Source organism: Danio rerio, chromosome 19 (assembly GCF_052040795.2).
Source record: "Danio rerio strain M-AB ecotype USA chromosome 19, GRCz13ab, whole genome shotgun sequence".
Taxonomy (NCBI): Eukaryota; Metazoa; Chordata; class Actinopteri; order Cypriniformes; family Danionidae; genus Danio; species Danio rerio.
The window spans coordinates 41,177,076-41,203,984 of NC_141039.2; the positions used below are offsets into that span (position 1 = coordinate 41,177,076).

General features: G+C 33.5%; 1 protein-coding gene across 46 annotated transcripts in view; it reads right to left on the reverse strand.

Moving 5' to 3' along the window:
• adgrb2 (adhesion G protein-coupled receptor B2) overlaps positions 1-26,909 on the reverse strand; it is a 554,448-nt gene that overhangs the window by 208,723 nt on the left and 318,816 nt on the right. For all 46 annotated transcript variants that reach the window (XR_015515959.2, XR_015515958.2, XR_015515944.2 and 43 more), the window contains 5 exon segments: positions 23,277-23,471; positions 21,565-21,633; positions 13,364-13,472; positions 13,071-13,217; positions 1,793-1,868 (listed from right to left, as the gene is read on the reverse strand). Coding sequence is in view for 11 of the 46 variants with exons in the window: in NM_001443200.1 (NP_001430129.1) it covers positions 1,793-1,868; positions 13,071-13,217; positions 13,364-13,472; positions 21,565-21,633; positions 23,277-23,471 (596 nt within the window). In the remaining 35 variants the exon portion in view is untranslated.

A 26,909-nucleotide genomic window follows, 5' to 3' on the forward strand; every position in this document is an offset into this window, starting at 1 on the left:
ACTTACATTAGTATAAAAGATATAAAAAGGCATTTTTGTTCACATGATTAGATATTGCCTAGACATAAATTATTACTACTGTAAATCAAATTAATTTTCTATAAATAAATATACTATAAATACACATTTTTACACTCTAAAGTGAGGACATAGTTTTGAACACTAGCATTTACAGTTACAGTAATATGTAACCAAACATTTCACCATTAAATAAAACAACTAAAATCAAAATCAATTCAGCTGAATTCTAACAACAGATAATGAAGGCTATTATTCAATGACAGAGCATGATACACTGGCTGACTGCCACCTTGTGTGTGTGTGTTTTAAATCCAAAGGCAGTGCTATTTTGCCCCATCGTGTGCTAAACAAATCCATCTATTTTTAGTTTGGGCTGCGTGTGTGTGCATGTTTGTGTCTGTGTGCGTGTGTATGTGTTATGCAGAGAGATGAAACTTGTATCCGCGGGAGCTGCTGGGTCACAGGGACTTACATTCTGTCACAAACAAATCGGGCAGGTTAGCCTCCCCCGGGGCAGCGGGAGCAAGTTTGTGTGAAAATTAATGAGACACAAAGCAAAAAGCGGACCAAAAACAAACAAATAGCCTTGATCCCATACATATTCAACGAGCCCCGTCACAATCAGGCACGCTGAGGAGCAATGACCTGGATAGCAGGGGCTTCACAATAGAGAGAGACAGAAACAAACACTGTCGGCGCGTCTTATGTTTATCGTCAGGGTTGAGTTGAGGGCTCGGACAAGCTCAGTGAGTCTGGACAGTGAACTACAGACCCCAGCAGGGTTTGAGCAAGAGACCAGACGCCTCTACATGCCCCCCTGGTGCCAGCCGAACCAATCTGCCTAATTACATTTATCTGCTCTCGCTCAGAAAGAAAGAAAAGCCCTCGGTGGAGGCTGCACTGAGGGGAAAAGGCAACACAGTTCATTGGAATATTTCAAAATGAAGCCTTACTCTTTCCATTTTTTGTGTTACGTGATGATTCCTTTGTCTAAAGTCCTGCTTATGTCCACACTAAAATTGCAAATGATGAGTGACCTATTTGCAGAGATTTTTTACGGATGAGATCAACCCTAGCCATCTAGATACGTACATAAGAGCTGTGGCCCAGAGAAATAATTTAACTGACACTTCAATGATCCCCATGCTTGTTACTTTTCGACCTTACACCTTTTCAGTAAGTCTAGATAAATAAGACTTCCCATTGTCAGTCTCTGAGAGAAATGAGTGAGAACAGCTGAGTCACTTTGATAATTTGAAGCTTTAAGATCCACAACCCTAGACACAACCATATGATATCATGTAATGATGCCGCGGTTTATTGGATTAGCAGGTAAAGCAGGAATAGGAAGGATTCTAGGAATGGACCGTGCTTTATTTGGTCTAAAACTGGAGCAGAGGGCAGTGTGGCAGCACATCAAACCTACAACAGGGTGGCAAACTTCACCAGATTAACCACAGTTAATCCTGCATGAACTGTTGACCTCCTATCAGAATATAAAGGGTAAAGTCAAACCCTTTAATAATCATTTTAGTCGTACAATCTCATTTCTAGATTAATTAAAACAGTTAATAATGATGTCACTTTCATTCTGGGGATCCATCTCAAAACCTGATTTATTTTTTTTTATTTTTGTGATAATTGTCTATTCGCTCTGCCAGCTGGTGTCAATCATATGTAAAGTAACAGAACGAGTGCCCTTGAAATAGCTTTTAAAACACATTAAATACACTAGAGCATGCATTAAGGGAGACTTATAGACTGGACTTACTTTGGCGGGGGCATTATGTGGCCGAGAGTACGGTACAGGATGGCTCCGATCACGAAATATGGCGTGTCGTCTGATTCTGTGGGACAAAATAGGACAAAGTGTCATAATATAATAACATGTTGCTTTCCTATAATGTGACATTTGTTGTAACTGAGGGTTAGTGGAATAAAAATAATAAAAAACAATAAATAAAATAAAATAAAATAAAATAAAATAAAATAAATAATAAAATAAAATACAAAAAATGCAATAAAATAAAATACAAAAAGTAAATGCTACAAAAAATTAAATACAAAAAATTAAATGAAAATGAAATTATTGTTTCTGAGTGAAATTATAAAATGTGGCATACATTTGTGTTGGTTTAAAGAAGTAAAAATAATAACAAAATAATATAAACTGGCATATAAAAAAAATAAAATAAAATAAAATAAAAATAAATATATATAAAATAAAATAAAATAATAAAACCATTAAATGGAATGAATTTATTAGATAGTGAAATTCTAAAATGTGGCATACCCTTACGTTGGTTTAGAGAAGTAAAAAATAATAACAAAATAAAAATAACTGGCATATAAAAAAAAATAAAAGTAAAAACATAAAATAATATAAAATAAAATAAAACAAATAAATAAATAATAATAATAAATCAAATTAAATAAAACAAATAATAAAATAAAATCTTTACCCAATTTCTAACCATAAATGACATTTAATTACATAAAAGTAGTTTAAATATATACCAACAGAAAAAAAAAAAAAAAAAAAAAAACACACACACACACACAAAAAAATTGAGAACAAAACTACACCCAAACTATACCACATCAGAACAAACTTATTATCAAATACGCATCTCCACCTAACACAGTCAAAAAAACACAAAACACAACACAAATGGTCCATATTTAAAATATCACAAAGCCTGACGTTTAAATGACACAGAAAGCAGGGTTTTTTCTTGGAGATTTGACCAGCGATTCTGTCCACTTCTCCACCATAGCCCCCTTCACATCATCTGTTTTGTTCTGTCCTCTGCATCCACACGCAGCTCATCATCTGTTCTTTTCTCAGACACTATTCATCATCAGTCTTTTTCCTCTCTATCTCTCCTCACTCTCGTTCAATAATTCTTTTCCTCACAATGCTGCGGGCCTCCAGAAAGACTTGTCCCTGAGTAAATGCCTTCATATTTCACTTATGGAGGACATGCATTGGACAGAGAGTGAAATTGATACAGTAAAAAGTGATGTAACAGGCTCTAAAAGGGACATTTCTAGACTTTTTCATGTTTAAGTGCTATAATGAGGTCCCTAGTCCAGAAAACAAGCCAGTAATTTTAGTGTAGTAAGCCTTTCTCTCCAATCACGCGGAAAGTGAAATGCTGTTCAGTTTTAATGAAGTTGGAAGAAGATTTTTTTTTTTTATACATTCCAGCCCTTTATTGTACAGTACTGTATGTTGATGTACTTCCGACTGAAATGGAATATCAATATCAAATGGCAAACTAATGGTAGAGGGGCCTGGCTAAGAATATTGTGGCTAAAGCCAACAAAATGATGTAATCAGAACTAGACCGGCACTCTAAATGTGGAAGCAAATGGTCAGATTTTGGCCAGATTTTTACCCAGCCCCCAAATAAAAATAAATAATTAAAGATTAACAAATTGGTGGACTAAACTGCACAGTTTTTTAAATAAAATAATTTAAAATAAAATAAAATAAAATAAAATAAAATAAAAGTAATACAATAAAAACAAATATAAAAATTAAAAAATTATAAAAATGTAATATTATAATAAAATACAATAATAAGTAACAATAATAAAATAAAAGTAATAATAAAATAAAAACAAATGTAAAAATAATAATAGTAATAAACAAAATCAAACAAAAACAAACTAAACATTTCATAAAATACAAAAACAACAACAACAACAACAATAATAATAATAATGGAAGTAGAATACACAAAAAAGTGATAATAAAAGAAAAAAACTAAATTTATACTTTATTATATATAAAATAAAATTAAATAAAATAAAATAAAATAAAATAAAGTAAAATTAAATTACATTTTAGATTATGTTCGATGAACAAAAAAACATTGCAATATAATTCAATAAAATAAAATGAAAAAAAAACAAATATAAAAATTAAAAATAAAATAGAATAGAATAATAAAAAATAAAATTTATAGTAAAGTAATATACAATAATAAGTAATAATACTGGGGCGCAGTAGGTAGTGCTGTCGCCTCACAGGAAGAAGGTTACTGGGTCGCTGGTTTGAGCCTCAGCTCAGTTGGCGTTTCTGTGTGGAGTTTGCATGTTCTCCCTGCGTTCGCGTGGGTTTCCTCCGGGTGCTCCGGTTTCCCCCCCAGTCCAAAGACATGCGGTACAGGTGTATTGAGTAGGCTAAATTGTCCGGAGTGTGTGTGTGTGTGTGTGTGTGTGTGTGTGTGTGTGTGTGCGTGTGTGTGTGTGTGTCAATAAGTGTGTGTCTGGATGTTTCCCAGAGATGGGTTGTGGCGGAAGGGCATCCGCTGCATAAAAGCGTGCTGGATAAGTTGGCGGATCATTGCGCTGTGGCGACCCCTGATTAATAAAGGGACTAAGCCGACAAGAAAATGATTGAATGAATTAAATAATAACAATAAAATAAAAGTAATAATAAAATAATTAACAATATATAAAAAATAAGAATAATAAAACAAAACAAATAAATAATAATAACATTTTAAAATATCTAATTAAATACAACAATAACAACAACAACAACAACAACAACAACAACAATAATAATAATAATAATAATGATAATAAAATTAATAATAAAATAAAATAAAATTAAAATAAAAAATATATAAAAATAATAATGAAACAAAACAAAACATGTAATTAAAATAGAATTAAAAACAAATATTAAAATAAAACATTATCATTACAATATAATAATAATAATAATAATAATAATAATAATAATAATAATAATAATAATAATAATAATAATAATAATAATAATAATAAATAATGACATAAAAGTAATAATAAAAAAATTAATTAAATAAAAAAAATAAATAAATAAAATAAAGTAAAAATTATGTTGGGTTACATTGCAGATTTCAAAAATTCCATACATCCTGAGCCACTGTGGACATTGTAGTCGATTTGTATCTTCCCCATGCGCATAACAATATTGCTAAACTTCTGAAGTACTTCACCAACATAAGTCATATTCTTAAAGCACATTTATTGTTAACAGTATAGTCTGGTGACATGCTTTTTGCACTTTCTATAAGGTAATGTGTATTTACAAAGACAAACATATCAGAACAGAGTTAGCATGATATAATACTGTAATAAGCTTAATCAACTACACAGACAACAACTAAAAAAACTAGAAGTTGTACGCTCTTTCCTCTCCATCTGTCCAAATGTGGTTAAAACAAATAAAGCTCTAATCTGATACTGGTAGTTTTGACTGCATAGATGGGACGTACTTAGTTTTTTTTTTTTTTTTTTTTGCTGCACCCCCTTCAGGAAAGCAACAGCTCGTTTCAATTTAAAGATACGAAAAAAATAAAAATAAAAAATCGGTGTGCGTTTTTCTTAAACCCCAATATGGGAAAAATTTGACAAGCAGTATTACACAATATGTGGGGTATTTCAACCTGAAACTTCATATTCTGGGAACACAAGAGATTCATTTTACATCCTATGAAAAGGGGCATAATATGTCCCTTTTAAGTAATTTCAAAGCTCTATTGTCCTCATGTGACACAGGGAGTCTTCACGGCAATTCAAAGTTCATGCAGAGATGGAAAATGAACATTTAGACCTGTTCTAAGGCTCTTCTGAGGCTTCGAATTTGCTGCAATTTTTATGAAGAGAGGCTCAGCCAAGCGTGACCGAATCACTGTTGCAATTTCCACTGACATTATGAAATTTAAGGTTTAATAATTTAACTTCAATAGAGCTGGTTAAAACCACTGAACACAATATGCATACTCTCTGATGCAAAATAATCTGCCTGTAACTGAGTATTATTTATACATTTGTACCAGTTCTTTATGGTATTGAATCTTAGAGCATTAATCACGTCTTTAACTTGTGTGGTAAACCGGAACACCCGGAGAAAATTCACGCAAACACGGGGAGAACATGCAAACTCCACATAGAAATGTCAACTGACCCAGCTGGGGCTTGAACCAGCAACCTTCTTGCTGTGAGGCGAACACGCAACCCACTGCTCCATCGTGCAGCCCACAGCATTTTATTATGATAAAAAAATACAAATTATTAAATAAAACTAAAAATAAATTAAATAATTACAATTATACAATAGTTATTTAAAATAAATAAATAAATTTATAAAATAAAAATGAAAATATATAAAAAAATAAAAAATGAATGAATGAAATAAAAATTTAATAGTTATTAATAAATAATGATGGATAAATTAATTAATTAATAATTAAAACAAACAAATAAATAAATAAATAAATAAATCAAAAATAAACAAATTAAAATTTAAAAAATTTAAAAAATTATTATTTAAAAAAAAATAAATTAAATTAAATTAAATTAAATTAAATTAAATTAAATTAAATTAAATTAAATTAAATTAAATTAAATTAAATTAAATTAAATTAAATTTGAATGAATGAATAAATGACAACAAACAAACCAACCAACCAATAAATTCACCAATCAACAAATGAACCAACCAACAAATAAACCAACAAACTAATCAACAAATTGTCCAACCAACCAATAAATCGACAAAGGAACAAATTATCCAACAAACGAACCAACAAACCAACCAACCAACCAACCAACCAACCAACCAACCAACCAACCACCCAACCAACCAACCAACCAACCAACCAACCAACATACCAACCAACGAACAAAGCAACTTACAAACAAACCAACCAATCAATGAATGAACCAACGAACCAACCAACGAACCAACCAATGAACAAACCAATGAACAAACCAACGAACAAACCAGCAAACAAACCAACAAACAAGCCAACGAATTAACCAATAAACCAACCAACAAATAAACAATAAATTTTCCATTTTATTAACATTAGTTCTTAATATAAATAAAATTAAATTTTTCATTTTACCACACCTTGAATGCATGAAAGGGTACATATTTACTTACTAATTAAAAACAAATAAAAACATTCCTAATTTTTTATTTGATTTTTTTTTATCTACAAATGTCACACCAAATGGCATCCATTTTCATTTTATTTAAGCACTCAATCCAGCATTTCTATTAACCTAATGGCATTAAGTATGATTATATCATCCAAAACTCACTCTTTAAAATAATAACCCAATGGGTAAAGTAAAAGCAGTCCTATTAAAATGGACCTTGCGCTTACACAAAAAACGAAAACAATCAAAAACTCAACAAATAGTCTATTTTCTCCAGTTTGCAATCAAAAGATGAATTAAAGAAGGTGTGTTTCATCCTTCTACTGAGAGCGGGGACGCCACATGACAAATGACTCCTCCAACAATCCAGCAGTTTTCATCAGACCCCACAAAATCACATGCCAATCAGCTCCTGACGGCATCTTAAACTATGAGCTAATGACTGACAATCACACAACAAGCCCTGAATGCAGTCTGACTTCTGTCTCGCCTCTATTCTCTGAGCCATCACTTCAACAAAGCTATTTTGAGAAAAGGCCCTGATGAACCTTTTTTTTTTTTTTTTAACAGAAAGCTGTTCCAGGACAAAGCTCTGCCCAGGGAAGCATCTTATCTGGACTGGCAGTGGGCAGAAGGAGGAGTGTGTGGAGACGGAAGTGTTTGTTATTTCCTGCTGGGCGGTTCTGTAATGGTTTCGCCTGGAGTTGTTGAGACACTCGACGAGACGACCCGCAATAATGGTCATTTCTTTCATGTCTGTTTGTTTCCTTCTCATTTCGTTCAAGGTCTTCCAACCAGCTCTTCCCTGTCTATATCCTCTGGTTTCATTCCCTTTTTTATCTTAGGAATCTGAAGAGTGTGTGCCTGTCACGCTGGCAGATTACTATGATTTTCACTAGACTATTTATTCTTTCTATTCTCTCAGTTATGATATTTGTGTCTGTTCCCAAACCAGTGAGTGATTGCACTTGATGGTTTCATGCACATGTGGATAAGCCAGCTTGATGTCACAAGGAACCATTAGTATTTCCTATATAAGTACATAAGTATAAATAAAAATAAATGAATTACATTCAATACATAAATTAATTATTATTGAATTAAAATAAATTTATTAAATATTTAAAAAATGATTAAAATATTAATGAATGAAAATAAATAAAAATAAAAATAATTATAAATAAATAGATGTATAAATAATTGATAAAAAATAAAGAAATAAAAATAAAGAAATAAAATAAAATATAATTGAATGACGACAACAAAGAACCAACCAACCAATTAACCAACCAGCAAACCATCAAACAAACAAACGACCAATGAACCAACAAACAGATGATACATTTTGAAAAACAATAAATGTTCCTTTGTTTTTTACTATCAAACAGTTTTTTTTTTTTTTACGTTTTGTTAGTTCAGTAGCTAATGTATACCAATTTTCATGAGTTCAGTGGTATGAAAATGTTTTTAAAAGGAGGCATGGCCCCAAACCCCACCCCTAAAACCAACCGTTATTGGGGGATGAGTGATCATAATAATAGTACAAATGAGATTGTATAAATTTATACAAATTAGCCGTGAGATAATTGTTGTGACATAGTGTTTGATAAAAACTTTTTTCCCCTTATTTTAATTATTCATGACATGTTGTCTTGTTGTTGTAAATTACAGAACAAAAACCAGGTTAATGGTTAAACTGCCTGTTAAACTGCCAGTAATTTTTCCAGTTGTTTCACTGATTATATAGCAATATACAGCAATAACAATATGCAGTACTCATAGAGTTAAGGAATTGTGTGAAACCCAACATTTTTTTACATTGTATTATTCATTCATTCATTTTCTTTTCGGCTTAGTCCCTTTATTAATCTGGGATTGCCACAGCGGAATGAACCGCCAACTTATCCAGCATAAGTTTTACCCATCTCTGTGAAACATTCATCCACACTCATACAATACGGACAATTTAGCCTACCCAATTCACCTGTACCGCATGTCTTTGGACTGTGGGGAAAACAGGAGTACCCGGAGGAAACCTACGCAAACGCAGGGAGAACGTGCAAACTCCACCTAGAAACGCCAATTGACCCAGCTGAGGCTCGAAGCAGCGATCTCCTTGCTGTGAGGCGACAGCCCTACCAACTGCGCCACTGCGTTGCCACATTGTATAATATATTACATACACAGTTGATGTCAGAATTATTAGACCCCTTTGAATTACTTGCCTAACTTCCCCTTACCTGCCTAGTTAAAATAATTACCCTAGTCAGTGGTGTAAAGTAACCAATTACAAATACTCAAATTACTGTAATTGAGTAGTTTTTCTCAGAAATTGTAATTTACTGAGTAGTTTTATAAATGTGTACTTTCACTCTTTGTTGAGTACATTTCTAGTGCAGTATCTGTGCTTTTACTCCACTAATGTCCTTCAACCTGCAGTCACTAATTTACTTTTTCTTGTCTATGTTGATTTGAAAAATCAGCCCTTTAATTCCTGTCCAATCAAATCACACAAAGAAGGTAAATCTCATCATAATGAACTACCTCAAGACATGGACGCTTTATAATTGCAGCAAACTGTTTGGAAGCATTTCAAGTGTCCAAAAATGTCCAACATTTTTACACGCATAGACCCAGAGACTGTTTAGATGCATGTCACTGATGAGATGATGAATGTTTACTGTATGATGACCGAAATGGCCTTAAACACCCAGCAGGCACAAGACTAAGACAAGACGTCAAAATGACGCAAGAATGACGTTGTACCCCAGTGTTGTTGGGAAGTTGCAGTTTGTTTGGAAATGAACATCATGTTGACGTCAGAACTCAAGGTCAGGCCAACGTCCAAATATCAATGTCTAGTGATGTTACAGCTTGACGTTATGGGGGCGTTACCAGTATGATGCCTATCACACATTGAATTTTGGTTGCCATACCTGACGAATAAATGTCAGTATTTGAAGTCAATATGACGTTGGTTTAAGATGTTTGCTTGACGTTGCATATTTTGTCACTTTCCAACACAACCTAAAGTCAACCAAATATCCACATCATTTGACGTTGTTAATGGATATCAAAATAGCATTGTACTTAGATGCAAATAATTCTGACTTTAACTGTACATACACTATATATACACAAATATATATATATATATATATATATATATATATATATATATATATATATATATATATATATATATATATATATATATATATATATATATATGGATGGATAGATGGGTGGGTGGGTGTAAAGAAGGGAGGATGAATGGGTAGGTAGATGGATGGATGAAAAATAAATATCCATATAAACATGCAAAGAGCAGCTCCCACTTCCCATATCTTTTGCTGTTGACAGCAAAGGTCCTCAAATTAAATCTCTTCATTACTTTGGCACAGATTCACCAGTCATATTGTATAAGATTTATATACGTGGACAGATTGTGTGCAATGCACTCATCCTCAAAAAAGAAAAAAAAAAAAAGCATGGACAAAACAAGGTAAAAGGAAAACATCTACGCTACACTGAATATGGGGGCAATCAATAATAAAATAGTTTGAGCTAACCACAATACATTTTGTGTAGGGAATTGTTGGCTGGCAAGAGCATGAAAATCCTTTTAGAGCTTTATTTGGATGCTGCTGGATGTCCAGTGTAAGATCTGTTGAGCCTCACTGATTTAGGTGACTCATTCCCACATTTAAATGCAAAACTGCTGGGTGCACATGTTCCAACAGGAATGACAGAAGCGTTAGAGAATGTCAAATGTGACAGGGAAGAGATTCATATATTATTTACACATTAGCAAGCTGAACATGCAGACCCACTGCTGAAATTACACAATCACATAAATAACAATGACGGAAAAATCAAATAGTGTTACAATACATCCAAAACTACATGATGACTGAGAAACATGGCTGTAGCTAGAAGACATACAGTTGTGGCTAAAAGTCAATCAGAATTATTCATTAATTGACCATTAATTGTACTTTTGTAGCATCTACCCCATCCCTGACCCTAAACCAACCCTCACAGTAATGTAAAAACAGTTGTTATAATGAGAATTGTTTATATTATTATTTAGTTACACATTAATTAGCACAAACCAAAACATTAAAGGTAAAAATACCAATCATTTTTGTACAGTGTCACAAAAATTATCTATATTGATGTCTAATTATCTAATTAGCTCTATAATGATGTGAGCACAGATGTATCACATCTTAACTTCAATGAAAAACACAACAGCTGAATAGAGACTTTGTGAAGACCAACCTTTCCAACAAAACAAACATTACGATACCTAATATTACTAAAATATTTATGTAAACATCAACATTAAGCAAAATGTATAACATTTATTTTGCTAGCGCACATTGATATTTTTTAGGTGAACAATTGATACATATTTAGGTGAACAACTGATACTTTAATGAAGGTCTGACCATTTGCTTCTGTGTTTGGAGTGGCGGTTTGATGTCAGTTTGATGATTTCAGCCATAACAAAAGACTTACTGGTGTTTATGTATTTATATTTGTTCTCACCAATGTAATTTGAACACACTGGCAATTAATTTCTGGACATTGCAAGTATATATTATTAGACAAGATATAAAAATACACATCACATTTAACCACAAACAACATTATGAACCAATTAGTCTATTTGATAGACAGTCCGGCTATGTTCAGACAGCAACCTAATTGGATTTTTTTACCACTCAAATCAGGTTTTCAGGCAGACTGTCCACATTGTTAATTGCAAATGATCACATCAGATGCCCATGTCCACACAGCCAACCTATCTGCATGGGTTGCTTTGGTAACAACACAGACCTACTGGCGTATAAAATGGAAATGGAAAAAAAAAACTATCATCTCGCTTTTTGCTCTTCCATTGCTGTGAAATTTATTTGTGTGTGTGTGACTTAGGAAATCTGGTTGATTTACAAATTGTGACTAACTTTTAAAAGTCTCATCCAGCTTTGCCGCCAATGAAAACTTCCCCCATTTACATTACTGATTGATGTGACTGTTATGTTGTGTTAAGAGCCAAAAACAATTTAACATTTGATTTGAGCAACAACAGTGTCTAGACTGAAACACATCTGTAAAAATGATTGATTTCCAAATTCCTCCAAATATGATTTTATGTGCGCTCTCTCTATCTCTCTCCTCTATATTTTATCACAATTTGTGGCACTTCTTATGCTAACAACATGCAAAATGTGTTGGTTGTGTGATGAAAATGCTAAAAACATGTTTGGCCATAGGCTATTGCTGGAAACAAGCTAACAATATGCTAATTTACTTTCTCTGACTGCTTTGAGACAAACCTTTAAACGTTATTTTGAAATTTCAACATCAACAAAGTTAAGAAGTAATCAAACTATGTTCATCTAATATGCATATGCTACTCAAAGAAGGGCTGTATTACCAAATAGACTTCATTAACGTCTTTAAAGTTGAATATCTTCTACTCAGTTCAGTACTTCTCTGCTAATAATAGGGTTGTCCAACTTGTAAACTCATCTAGTTGTTACAAACCAACCAATAATCAACAAAAAACCTTAACCATCCATCCATCCAACCAACCAACCAACCAACCAACCAGCTAGCCATCCAACCAACCAGCTAGCCAATAAATCAACAAAAATACTCAACCAACCATCATCCATCCATCCTTCCATCCGACCGACCGACCGACCGACCGACCGACCGTCCGATCGATCGATCAAACAATCACCCACATATCCATCCATCCATCCATCCTTCCATCAATCCATCCATCCATTCATCCATCCATCCATTCATCCATCCATCCATCCATCCATCCATCCATCCATCCATCCATCCATCCATCCAACCAACCAACCAACCAACCAACCAACCACCCACCCACCCACCCACTCATCCAACCAAATTAACCAACCAACCAACCAATCAATCAAACTATATGTTAGAAGAATAACTAAGATAGTGCTTAGGACATAGTTTGAGCCAAAAACGAGCTTCTACTACCCACAGAGTCTACAGCCACTAAAAATATCTCACAAAAAAAACTGCAAACCACCATATCCCTTATCACTCACCATCAGAGGCCAGCGTGAAGACTTCTTTAGGGATGAAGAGTTTGTCATCTGCAGATCGTGCCCAGTCCTTCATCCCTCTCCTCCCCTTCATGGGGAAGTTGATGTCACTGGAAACAGCAGAAACTGGCTCTCGCTGGATGGTGATTACTGACAGGACCAGAGAAAGAAAGATTAGCGGTCTTGAAAGTTCACATATTAAACGTGTCACGGAAGCAATTTTGAGGGATGAGCACCGCAGGACAACATGACCTTTATTTTGCGGCAACTTCTGTACAGATGCCATGGGAACTCACTGAGGTTGTTGGTGACGACCAGAAAGCTCTGGAACGGCTTCTGAGCTTCTCCAATTAGATGAATGAAGTCTTCCACTACTCCCATTAGCAATACAGAACCCGGAGAGACCTAGAAGGAAGTTGCACGATCACAAAAAAAAAAAAAAAAAAAAAAACACATACAAACAAGAAATGAGGTTTAGTCCAGTCTCTGAGACATACTGTACAGTATTCAAAAGTACCAATAACTTTTCCCAAATGGTTTGTAAAAGTTTTGTTATATAGTTCAGAACCAAATTAAACAGCAAGGACAATGGCAGTATTTCAAACTTAGATTTTAAGCAAATATGTACTGTATACGAGAGTCAAACAAAAAGACAAGACTGCGTACTGAACAGCTGTACTGAAGAAATAAACTATAATCCCAAAAAAGCACAATATATATATATTTTTAAATCACATACACATACACTACCTCATGAAAATATTGTCACTTATCCAAGTTTTAGGAACAACAAATAATAACTTGACTTCTAGTTGATCATTTGGTGTCAGAAATGTCTTTTAATGAATGCAAAGGCCACTGGATTATGCTTATTTTACCAAAATAAAATATGATCATGCTTTGATTTTTAATTATTTAATTAGGTTTGACTTTGTTTGGACAAAAGTCTTGTCACTTAACAGAAATAATATACAGTAGAGAATATAAAGTCATGGTGTAGTAAAAAATAAATAATATTAACGATGACTCAATGTGACTCATCAAGATTCTTTGGATTCATCTTCAATGCCTCAATCCAGGCATGCTCAATAATGTTTATGTCTGGTGACTGGGCTGGCCAATCCTGGAGCACCTTGACCTTCTTTGCTTTCAGGAACTTTGATGTCGAGGCTGAAATATGAGAAGGAGCGCTATCCTGCTGAAGAATGTGCTGTGGTTTGTAATGTAATGGGCAGCACAAATGTCTTGATACCTCAGGCTGTTGAGATTACCTTTCACCTCGCAGATCTCTTGCACATCCCCATACTGAGTGTAACCTCAAATCATGATTTTTGCTTCACCAAACTTGACTGATTTCTGTGAAAATCGTGGGTCCATGCGGGTTCCAATAGATCTTCTGCAGTATTCGTGATGGTTGGGATACAGTTAAACAGATGATTCATCTGAAAAATCTACCTTCTGCCACTTTTCCAAACAATAAACAAGAAGTCAAGTTATTATTTGTTGCTCTTACATTTGAGATCGGCGACAAGACTTTTGTCAGGTAGTGTATAAAATATTATACTCATTCATACTTATCAGGCGGTGAGTAGAGTTTACAGAATATATTTCAAATTTATTTTTGATTTTTCAAGATGATGATATTATGATGTTTTGTTTATTTATATGATTTCCTTTTATTGTTTAATTATGTTGTTAGATGCCAGTGTTTCCTGGCAGCTATGCATATATCATATACTTAAATGGCATCACATCTATTAAACAATGTTATGCTATGATTTTAAAAATATGCATTACTCTCAGAACAATCTCAAACTAAAACGAGACACACAAATTGAACTGTTGCAAGCAGATGGGCTCAAAGTATATTAAAGCATCAATTAAGAACCTTTGTGCTCTGAAAAAGACTCTCTTTAAAATTGCTCTGTTAAAAAAAAATAGTTGATAGCTTTCAGAATTTAATTATTCTACCCTTTTTAGAATGAATCCTGAAGGATCATGTAGGGAGTTGAGATGCTTAAAATTCAGCTTTTACAAAACAAGAATAAATTACATTCTAAAAAAGGTATATAGCTATTATAAATCATACTATATACTATTCTGCAGTGTCATTTCCAATCAAATAAAGGCAGAAACCAAATAAATGTCTTTCATATTCATAAAATTTGTTTTGAATGGTAGCATACAGCAATCATAACCCACAGACAAAAACCACTAAATGCTCATAAACCATTTCTAGCAAAACACTAAACTTTGTCTAATAACTGTCAACAATAACTAGCTGTTTGCTACAGAGAAAATGGTCAATTCTATCTTTATTTATTTAAAAAAAAAATTCTAAGAAATTTTATGGCAAGATCATGCAAGTTTATGATGCAGTAGTAAAACAATGACAGAAAATAAGCATCCATATGAGAGATGAGGCACAGAATATACCATCATCCCCCTCCACTCTGTCATGTTTATAAATTGGCAGCGGATTTTAATTCACTAGGCTTTTGTTCCAGAAAACTGTGCATCGCATACACATTTCACAGTGAAGTACACGAGAACACAGCAGAGCCCATTCCTCAATCTAATTGGAATTTTATTCTTCGTCTCCACGTGTGGAAATGAAGCCATTCGTGATTGTCTGTGGAATATTGTGTAGCTCTGAGCCATGAGGGACTCCATTTATAGTATAATACACTTTGATTTACATTCATTTTGAATGTATCCTCAATTAAACACTCTAATATGTGGCAGATGGCGATTTTATATGAGTCCAGATGACAAACAAAGCAGATTTGTGCTTGTTGTTGGTTTGAAATGAGTAAAAGGGAAATTGACATCTTTCTTTTCTAAACAGGCTTCTGGTGTACTTCACAAAACTAACTAAACTGCTATAAAGCATGCTATTTGACTAAATAGTGTTTACTGGAGTTTGTATTTTAGTTAGTTTTGTGGTTTCTGTGAGGCTATGCAAATTACATAGGCTATATATTGGTAAAAGACTGCATCGTTTTAATGTAAAACATATTCATAGCATTATAACATGCTAACCAATCTAGAAAGCATGCTAGAAACATGCTAATTCATCCTATTATTGCACAAAATATGTCAGACATTTCTAGTAAAATTATAATTACTGCTATACAATGTTATAATTAATGCTAGAATACAAGCAAACATGCTAAAATGCTAACAATGCTTATAATATTTTAAATTATCATAGAAAAATACAAACCCAGGCTTCCAATAGCCAACCATGCTAGAAACATGCTAACTCAGGCTAACAACTACTATGTTGGATGAGTTATCACATCTAAATGTATGCTAACAAAGTTAAAATGTGACAAAACATGCTAAAATGTCAACTTAGAACAAAATAATTAGCAATTCATGCTAAAAATAGCTAACCATGCTCAAAACATGCTATTTTATGCTAACAACATGGGAAATGGGTTAGTCGTGTGCTAAAAGTGCTAGAAACAAATTTACCAATACACTATTGCTAGGAAGAAGCTAAAAACATGCTAATTTACTGTCCTTTAAAAGTTAATTTAAACTTTAAACAACGCTAAGTTATCAAGCTTCTCTTATAATTAGTAGGCTATATGCTACTCAAGGAATTGCTGTGTTATTGTACAGACATAAATAATGTCTTTAAAGTAAAATATTTGTTGCTATTTTATTTATACAGTATGTTAGCTCAACATTCTTCGCTAATAACAGGTCTTGTTGTTTGTCCATCTTGTAAGTGTCCAGATGGTGTGGCAAAGCTGTTACTAAAGGAAAATGGTGCTGAAACAACCACACGCAAACACAAAACAAACACACACACCCACGCAAGCACGCACGCACGCACACACGCACACACACACGCACACACGCACGCACACACACACACACGCACACACACACACACACACACACACACACACACACACACACACACACGCACGCACGCACGCACGCAAAATTATGTGATTTCTTATTATATGAGTCTCAATCCTCACTCTCAAAGCAAAAATTTAAAGAACTCTGGTTCTTATATTCCACTGATATTTTGTGCGTACATCATACTTTTTTTTTGGATCTGAAGTCATATTCAAATTATGCTCATAGAAAAGTTAGTAATAAACATTTATACACAAGTATTTATGTGTATAAAGCATCTGCTTTGTAAGAAGTGTTTATATGACATGTGAATGACCGGTACAGCTTTACTTTACAGAATGAGCTCGACTTTCTATTGTGCACCACACCCATCAAAAGGGTACCGACCATACCAATCTGTGCCGTACTGTACCACTCAGTGAAAACAGGCCGTAAGTAATGTTTAACTTAAAATGTTTGTTTAAAATCAGCATAAATAAATTGTTTACAACCACCTAATGAACATCAACAATTTGCAATCCAGAAAATCATTTTTAAATTATTTTTTTCGGTGTATATAATTAAAATAAAATGTAACTTTGATCAGCTCAAGCTAATTGGAAACACAATGTGCCTACAATTCTGCAATCCACTGATTTCACTGCGGCCTTTCTTGTGAAAAACACAATAGATGGCAAAAACCTTTAGCCTTTTAATACTCTTCTTGTCTGTCACAGTTGGCTTGTTGTTTTACAGTAGCTTTTAAACATTTAAAAAACACTGCACTTCGTCTTTAAGATGCTGGCAGAGGGAACGTGCATTGGTGAACACTCCAGCAGGCTCACAGGAGAAGATGATTATTTACTGAGCAGGGAGAGCAGGAGGTGTGTCAAAGATTTGCCTGCTCAACTGTGCTTTAACACCAAAATCTGGCTCAGTCACGCTGAGCTAAGCACCTGGCGCACACATACATACACAAACATAAACGTTCGCCGGAGTCACAAGCATGTGCCGCACAGACTTTGCACTGCATGTGACCATTAGTCACCATTACCTCCACATACAGTAACCCATGCCTGTCATTTAAATTGCATGAGCATATATTACTATAGAATGCACTGTGATTTCTGAAGAGGACAGAAGGGCTCAGTGGCATATAATATTACTTTTGCATAATTAAAATGATGCTAACCAAGGCTGCAATATTTGATCAAAAAGTTTACAACAAAAAGTAATAATTTGTCATTTATACAAATGATTGTACTTGTAATTACTGATTTAGGGTGTTTATTAGAATTTAAACTAACATGAAAGTAATCTAAATTAAAATATCATTATTAAAAGTCATTAATGCAGTTATTTAGCATTATCAGGGTTTCTGCAAGTTTATCCAAGTTAAATTTAAGAATTTTTTTTTTTGTTTCAGTATCAGTTTCCTTTATTTTTGTCATTCAAAAAATCTCAATAAATTTTAATGCAGAATGAAATTATGTTGCATCAGACACAACAAGAACATGAAAACATCAAACAGTATAACACCTAACATAATAATTGGGCTTATATAATTGCATAAATGTATACAAATATAGTTATTTAAAATATAACCCAATTAAAAAAAAATAATAATAAATTAATACTCAAATAACTATTGCACATAATTGTAATAATAATAACATTTGTGCTAATTTAACTTTTTAATTTATTATAAATAGTTTCATTATAGATTTATTATACATTTTAAGACCATTATAAATTATATTTAGATTTATACAGTGCAAAATGCTAAGAACTTTTGTTGAATATCCTAGTTGGAAAATATTTTCACTTACCCTATCAAAAAAATTATAATTATTTAATAAATGTAATAATACAATAGTAATATTTTAATAATAAAAATATATAGGTCAGGTCAGTATCCTCAGCAATAAATACATGGAGGACTTTTAAACCAATTTCATTGTAAGGAAAGAAATTAATGCTATTTTTAATTAAAAAACGTTTTAATGAAATGTATTACTGGTGATTTTATGGGAGTTAATGGCAAGATTGGGGAGCTATACCTAAACAAAGGAAAATAAGTATCAAAAATCAATAATGCTTATATTGTATTAATAAGTTTGAATAACCCTTAATTTTGACTATTAGTTAAAGAAGTGATTTTGATTTATTTTTGTTTCAGCAATAATATGTCTGAATGTATTATTCTCTTTTTAACTATAGCAATTTAAATAATTTTCATTATTGTTTAACACAATAAACAGATCACCAATTGATACAGAATGATAGCCCAAGTATACAAACTTATTTTTCTTATCACTTATACTGTAAATATATCTATTAATTAACAGGTTTGGTATTTTTGCTTTATGTTTTGTTTTTGTTTTTTATTTAAGTTTACAAAGTGCATTATTGGACCTTGGTCTCTTTATTTGTCAACTTTTGATGTTGAAAATTCAAATGTGTAGCTAAATAAAGTGACTTTTAATTACATTTTATAAGTTTGAAACATTATATTGCATACAAAATAATATAGATACATTTAAATCAGTAAAATAACAGAAAAACTACAGGCAGTTTATCACCTTTTTCAATCATCATTTACAACACCAACCCATGCAATACATCCCTTCAAACTATTAAAATGTCAATAAAAGTCACTTTTTTTAACATTGAAAGTTGTTAAAGAAAATATTAAGATCCCATAATGTGATTCGAAAACATAAACAAATGAAAAAAAAAAAAAAAAAAAACAAGAATCACAATATTTGACAATTGACTGTAATTATTTTTTCACTTTAGATAAGAAACACCAGACAAGTTACATGACTAACAATACCCTAACACGAATGTCTATCTAATTATCATCAATAATACCATCTTTGCATTAGAATTTGCAACTACAAATTAGCTTACATATATACACTGATCAGCCACTTTATTAGGTACACCTGTCCAACTGCTTGTTAACGCAAGTTTCTAATCAGCCAATCACATGGCAGCAACTCAATGCATTTAGGCATGTAGACATGGCCAAGATGATCTGCAGAATTGGGAACAAAGGTGATTTAAGTGACTTTGAACGCGGCATGGTTGTTAGTGCCAGATAAACTGGTCTGAGTATTTTAAAAACTACTGATCTACTGAGATTTTCACACACAAACACCTCTAGGGTTTAAAGAGGATGGTCCGAAAATATCAAGTAAGTGGCAGTTCTATGGGCAGAAATGCCTTTTTGAGGCCAGAGGTCGGAGGAGAATGGCCAGACTGGTTCGAGCTGATAGAAAAGTAATAGTAACTCAAATAATCACTCGTTACAACCGAGGTATGCAAAAGAGCATCTCTGATTGCACAACACGTCCAACCTGGAGGCAGATGGGCTACAGTAGCAGACGACCACACTGGGTGCCACTCCTGTCAGCTAAGAACAGGAAACTAAGTCTTCAATTCCATCAGGCTCACCAGATTGAAAAAGATAGAAGATTGAAAAACGTTGCCTGGTCTGATGAGTCTTGATTTCTGCTGCGACATTCGGATGGTAGGTTCAGAATTTGGCATCAACAACATGAAAGCAAGGATCCATCCTGTCTTGTATGGACGTTTCAGGCTGGTGGTGGTGATGTAATGGGCCCATTAGTACCAATTGAGCATTATGTCAACGCCACAGCCTACCTGAGTATTGCTGCTAACACTGTCCATCGCTTTATGACCACAGTGTAGCCATTTTCTGATTGTGACTTTCAGCAGGATAACGCGCCATGTCATAAAGCACAAATCATCTCAGACAGCTTTCTTGAACATGACAATGAGTTCACTGTACTCAAATGGCCTCCAGTCACAAGACTTCAATCCGATAGAGCACCTTCGGGATGTGATGGAACGGGAGTTTTGCATCATGGATGTGCAGCCAACAAATCTGCAGCAACTATGTGATGCTATCATGTCAATATAGACCAGCATCTCTGTGGAGTATGTTCAGTACCTCATTGAATCTATGCCACGATGGATTAATTAACCCAGTACAAGTAAGGTGTACCTAATAAAGTGACCGGTGAGTGTATATTTAAAGACTTTTAGCTTATGCTGTTCCATGTATAAAGACTGAAACATGAATAACTCAATTTGATAACTCTGACATGATGCAAAGTGGAACTGGAACTGGACTGTCAAGCATAACCACCCTATAATTTGCTAGTTATTTGACATAACCAGAAAAAAAAGTGTGTGGTCTTGAGTGAGTCAGAATATGATCTCCTGCTGTTAGTCCAGGCCTCAGGGCAATGAGAGAAAGGAAAAAAAAAACAGACTTCATGGTTGAGTTAGTATATTACTATGCAAAAGTGTCCTGGCTTGACACCGTAGACCAAACTACACAGCATCTAAAGTCAAATAACATCTAATGGTGTATTGTAATGCTAAGAGACAGCTCTAACAGCGCAGGCCCTTTCCCAACACACTGCGCAGTCCACTTCCATTACATCCAAAGCCAGTCTGATTACATCTGTTGTTAATCTGAGAGATCAGACCTGGCTTTGATGACACAGCTCTGTCTGAGGGGAAATTAAAACTCATGGCACACACTGATATCAAAAGTCGCGCTCTTCGCTCGGATATTTGAGGGAACAAGGAAGGATGGTGTTACCTGGTGAGCATCTTCCCACTTCTCGAGGTTTTCGATGTCCAACATTAAGCTGATAATCTGGAAGAATTTCTGGAAAAGACGAAAGAGGGATTTTTGAGATGAAAGAATGAGGAGGAGTGGAGAAATGTGCTTTGATGTGGCTGTACTTTGCACTTCAAAAAATAAGTCATACTTATTATGTTTGTATTGTTTAAAAAAATAAATAAATCATCTAAAACATACTAAACAGATGCTTTCTAAATAGGCATAAGATACTTTCAGATTTTTTTGTTTAGTCTACTTTTGTAAATATGTTTTTTTATTATTTTGATATTATTGCTGAGCAAAGAAAAAAAGAAAAAACAGGGCAATTTTTTTGCCTTTTGTTGAAATTACATTATTATTTCTTTCACATAAATAAATGTATGAGGTGTAGATTTTCGTACTTCAAGACACTAATGTATAATATTACTTATTAATGAAATATGATATGATGATGTTTACTGTATTAAAACATTATTTTATGGTTTCTACCGTATTTTAATGAGTAAGTTCTGCCAATCACAGCTGCCAGTTTATTAAAATTTTACAGATTTTTTTTACAGTGTATATAAATACACACATGCATGCATATATTTAAGGAACTGTTTATTTATATTTAGATATAAATACTACAAATTATATACATAAATTTAATATCCATAGTACAAAATTGTTTTGTATTGTATATATATATATATATATATATATATATATAGATAGATAGATAGATAGATAGATAGATAGATAGATAGATAGATAGATAGATAGATAGATAGATAGATAGATAGATAGATAGATAGATAGATAGATAGATAGATAGATAGATATGTATTGCATATGTATTGTATGTATATATGCATGTATATATAAATTGTGTTGTGTTGTTTTGTGTGTGTATATATATATAATATAATATATATATATATTAGAGAGGTTCCGATCAGGATTTTTGCAGCCGATACAGAGTACCGATTCTAATGCTTTAAACTTTATAATAATTATTATAAGTATGATATTTAAGTGGAGATCTCTCTATTAAACATATTTACAACAAATTATAATAATAAAAAAGAAAAAAGTCTAAGGGGGGCTAATAATTCTGATTTTAACTGTAAATATATTAATCTACTGTTACACTTAATGCCATTTTACGCTGTAAAAAAATCTTTTAAAAAGTTAGCTGACATTATTTAAAGTAAGCAATTAAACCAGTAGCATTTAAAACAATTAGTTGACTTTACTTTTAAAAACGTTTCCTTAAAAATTGTAAGCAAATAAACTGTGTACAAAAATAAAAAATAAGTTCTATCATTTTAACAACTCCAAGTTGCAATGGGTTTACTCACTTAAAGTAATGTCAACTTGCTGCTTCTAATGCTTTTTATTTTTAATCACTTTTTATAGTGTCTTCTATAAACCATAAAAACAAACAGGACAGTAAATGATTAACAAAAATAAAATAAAATAAAATAAATAAATAAATCTCACACTCTAATGAAAAACTTTTAAAAAGGAGTTTTATTGTGATCATTTGTATATGTATTTTTTTTAAATCAATTTTAAAAAGCACAAAAGTCAATAAATCTTTCAAAAAGTGGAAAATGTGAAAATAATTTTTGCTCGGTGACACTTTTTATCACTTCCCCACTTATAACTACTTTCTTTCCACACCCCCACAGACGAACACCCACCTGCACGTCGTCAGGAGCTGGGATGTAGGTTGCTCGCTTGAAGGTGTCTGTCACATTTCGGAGAATCTCCACGGAGAATAAGAGGTCTCCACTGTAATAATTCTTACGGGACATTAACTCCAGGAGACTCCTCACGATCTGAGACATGCCCTCCCCTGCCAGGGTCCTCTGACCCTTCGCAAGATGTTCTCGCAACTGCAGAGGAAGAAAAAAATGGTTTATACATCAGTAAATAAACCTAGAGATAAAAACCAGGAGCATGAAGTTATAGCCTGCTTTTGCTTGACACACGTGAACCATTGAGTCATTCTTGCATTTTGCTTGAACACGTCTGACCTTCTGCAAGAACCAATGAGGTTTGAGTTTCTATAGTAACCAATGAGGTTTGAGATTCCACAATAGCCAATGAGGTTTGAGTTTCTATGATAACCAATGAGATTTGGGTTTCTACAATAACCGATGAGGTTTGAGTTTCTATGGTAACCAATGAGATCAGGGTTTCTACAAAAACCAATGAGGTTTGGGTTTCTACAGTAACCAATGAGTTTTGCTTGTGTATAATAACCAATGTATTTATGGTTTCTATGATAACCAATGAAGTTTATGATTCCACAATAGCCAATGAGGTTTGAGTTTAAATGGCAACCAGTGAGGTTTGAGTTTTTAAGATAACCAATGAGGTTTGAGTTTCAAAGACAACCAACGAGGTTTGAGTTTTTACAGTAACCAGTGAGGTTTGAGACTTTACATTAAACAATAAGATTCAGGTTTCTACGATAACCAATAAGATTTGAGATTCTATGACAACCAACGAGGTTTGAGTTTCTTTGACAACCAATTAGGTTTGAGATTCTACAATAACCAATGAGATTTGGGTTTCTACAATAACTAATGAGGTTTAAGATTCCACAATAGAAAATGATTGCACAACCAAAGAGGTTTGAGTTTCCATGCTAACCAGTTTGGTTTTAGAGTCTACAATGACCAATGAGGTTTGAAATTCTACAACAACCACTGAAGTTTGAGTTTCTATAATAACCAATGAGATTTGAGTTTCTATAATATCCAATGAGGTTTGAGTTTCTACAACAACCAATGAGATTTGAGTTTCTACAATAACCACTGAGGTTTGAGTTTCTATAATAACCAATGAGGTTAAAAAATCTACAACAAGCAATGAGATTTGAGTTTCTACAATAACCACTGAGATTTGAAATTTTACAACAACCAATGAGGTTTGAGTTTGTACAATAACCAATGAGGTTTGAGTTTCTATAATAACCAATGAGGTTAGAAATTCTACAACAACCACTGAGGTTTGAGTTTTTACAATAACCAATGAGGTTTGAGATTCTACAACAACCAATGAAGTTTAAAATTCTAAAGCCAATAAGGCTTGAAATTCTACAACAACCAATGAGCTTTGAGTTTCTACAATAAACAACGAGGTTTGAGATTCTACAGCGACCAATAAGGTTTGAGTTTCTATAACAACCAATGAGGTTTGAAATTTTATGGCAACCAATGAGGTTTAAGATTCTACAGCGACCAATGAGGTTTGAGTTTCTACAATAACCACTGATGTTTTAAAATTAAATCTGTTCATCATATAAAGACTTTATTAAAGTGATATTTGGCTGAATAGACTTTTAATTGAGGGACCGAAATCTCTGAGATGTCATAACATGATAAATATATCTCATATAACGTAAACATAATTCATTTCTGTACATTTTTCTTAAAAAATATATATTTAGCAGTATTAGTATTGTTAACATTTAGTATAAGATAAAATAAGGCAAACTTATTTAAAGAACATTACTTTTTGCAGTCTTTATGCATTTGCACTTAACATTTTGCATTACTTTATGCATCTCCTCTCCTGATTTTAAAAGAAATTTGTCCAAGTATGTTCATTTTAATTAAGAAAACTGTTATTAGCAGCTGAAGGAAGACTTCATACAACCCATCTGGAACTCTATACAAATTTTCTTCCCTGATTTTGAGGGAAATTGTGATGAATTGTGTTCATTTAAATTTTCAGCTATGGTTGCAGAAGGAATAATTAATAAGCTAAAACATATCATAAATGAAAACCGTGAAGAATTTGCAGAAAAGCAGACCTCTAGTAACTCGCATGTGCTTAGATCCCAAACAAACTAACATGCTTTCATTTCATAAACTTAATAATTAAACGAACGTACAAAGAGAATGGATAAGCACTGAAAAGCAAAGGCAGATTTAAAGGTAAGCCAGAAAAGGAAGTGCAGAAGTACATTCTAGGCTTTGAAGCAGAAACATCATTGATCTGGGTCTGGAGCAAAGCGAAAGCAGTTTGAAGATATCGACAACCGCCTTAATCTACTTCCCATCTACAGTCTACCAAGCTGGGAGCATAACAAAGTGAAAACAACTTCTCCCTTACTGAATTAACTAGCAGAGTGCTTGTTTTGCGGTCGAACGTCAGAAGACGAACTGTTGACTGTCTAATAACAGTACAGCGGGTGCAGACAATGGCAATCAAAGCTAATTAAGCATTGTCTGATTATAATGAGGGGTTAGTGGACAGGTTAACAGCGCAATCAACCCCATCAAGTATTGCCTCGGTCGAGAGACAGAATTAAAACCCACTCAGCATTATGAACTCAAAGGCAAAGGTCGCGGCTGGGGAATTAAGAAGAGCACACTGAGGTAAGGCTGTTGAATGTGTTAGAAAGCAATCGATCATTAGCAAAATACCCTGGTCTGACAACAGACTTTTTTTCTTTTTGTTTTTTTTACTTTTATGCACTTATGGTAAGGACTAGTTCAAAGTGGCATAAGTGAGTTTGGTTTTCTTCATGTGTGTTTTATTCTTCATGAGTCGAAACAGTGCTGAAATTGACTTTTTTTTTTACATTTGTTAATGCGTGGTCATTGCAGTTATTTTTACTTAAGGCTGCTGAATGTATTAGAAAGCAATCAATCAATAGCAAAACATCCTGCTCTGAAAACAGACAAAAAACAGACTTTTTCTTTTCGTTTTTTACTTTTAGGCACTTATGGAGAGGACTATTTAAAAGTGGCGTAGGAGGGATTGGTTTTCTTCATGTGTGTGTTTTAATCATCGTCGAATCAGTGCTGTAATTGACTCTTTTTAACATTTGTTGTTGAGTAGTCATTGCAGATATTATCACTTACACCGCCACTAGGCCACAGACAAATCACCCTGAGCCCAAGACCGGTTACTCACTGAAGCTAAGCAGGTCAGAGCCTGGTCAGTACCTGGATGAAAGACCACATGGGAAAACTAGGTTGCTGTTAAAAGAGGTGTCAGTTTGGCCTAATGCTCCAGTATAGTGAAGGGGACATTATTCTGTCAGTGAGCGCCGTCTTTCGTATGAGTGAGTCCTGTCCTGTGGCTGCCGTCGCTTCATCCAAGTGGATGCTACATACTGGTGGTGGTGTGGAGAGAGTGCCCTTCATAATTGTAAAGCATTTTGGGTGTATGGCCATACACGATAAATGCACTATATAAATAGACATTCAATACATCACTTAAGGAAAATGCCAGTGGTAATAGTCAATCCTGCACACACAGCCCTTTAAACACTGCATACTTTTGTATATTGGTTTTTCATAGCTTATTTTTCT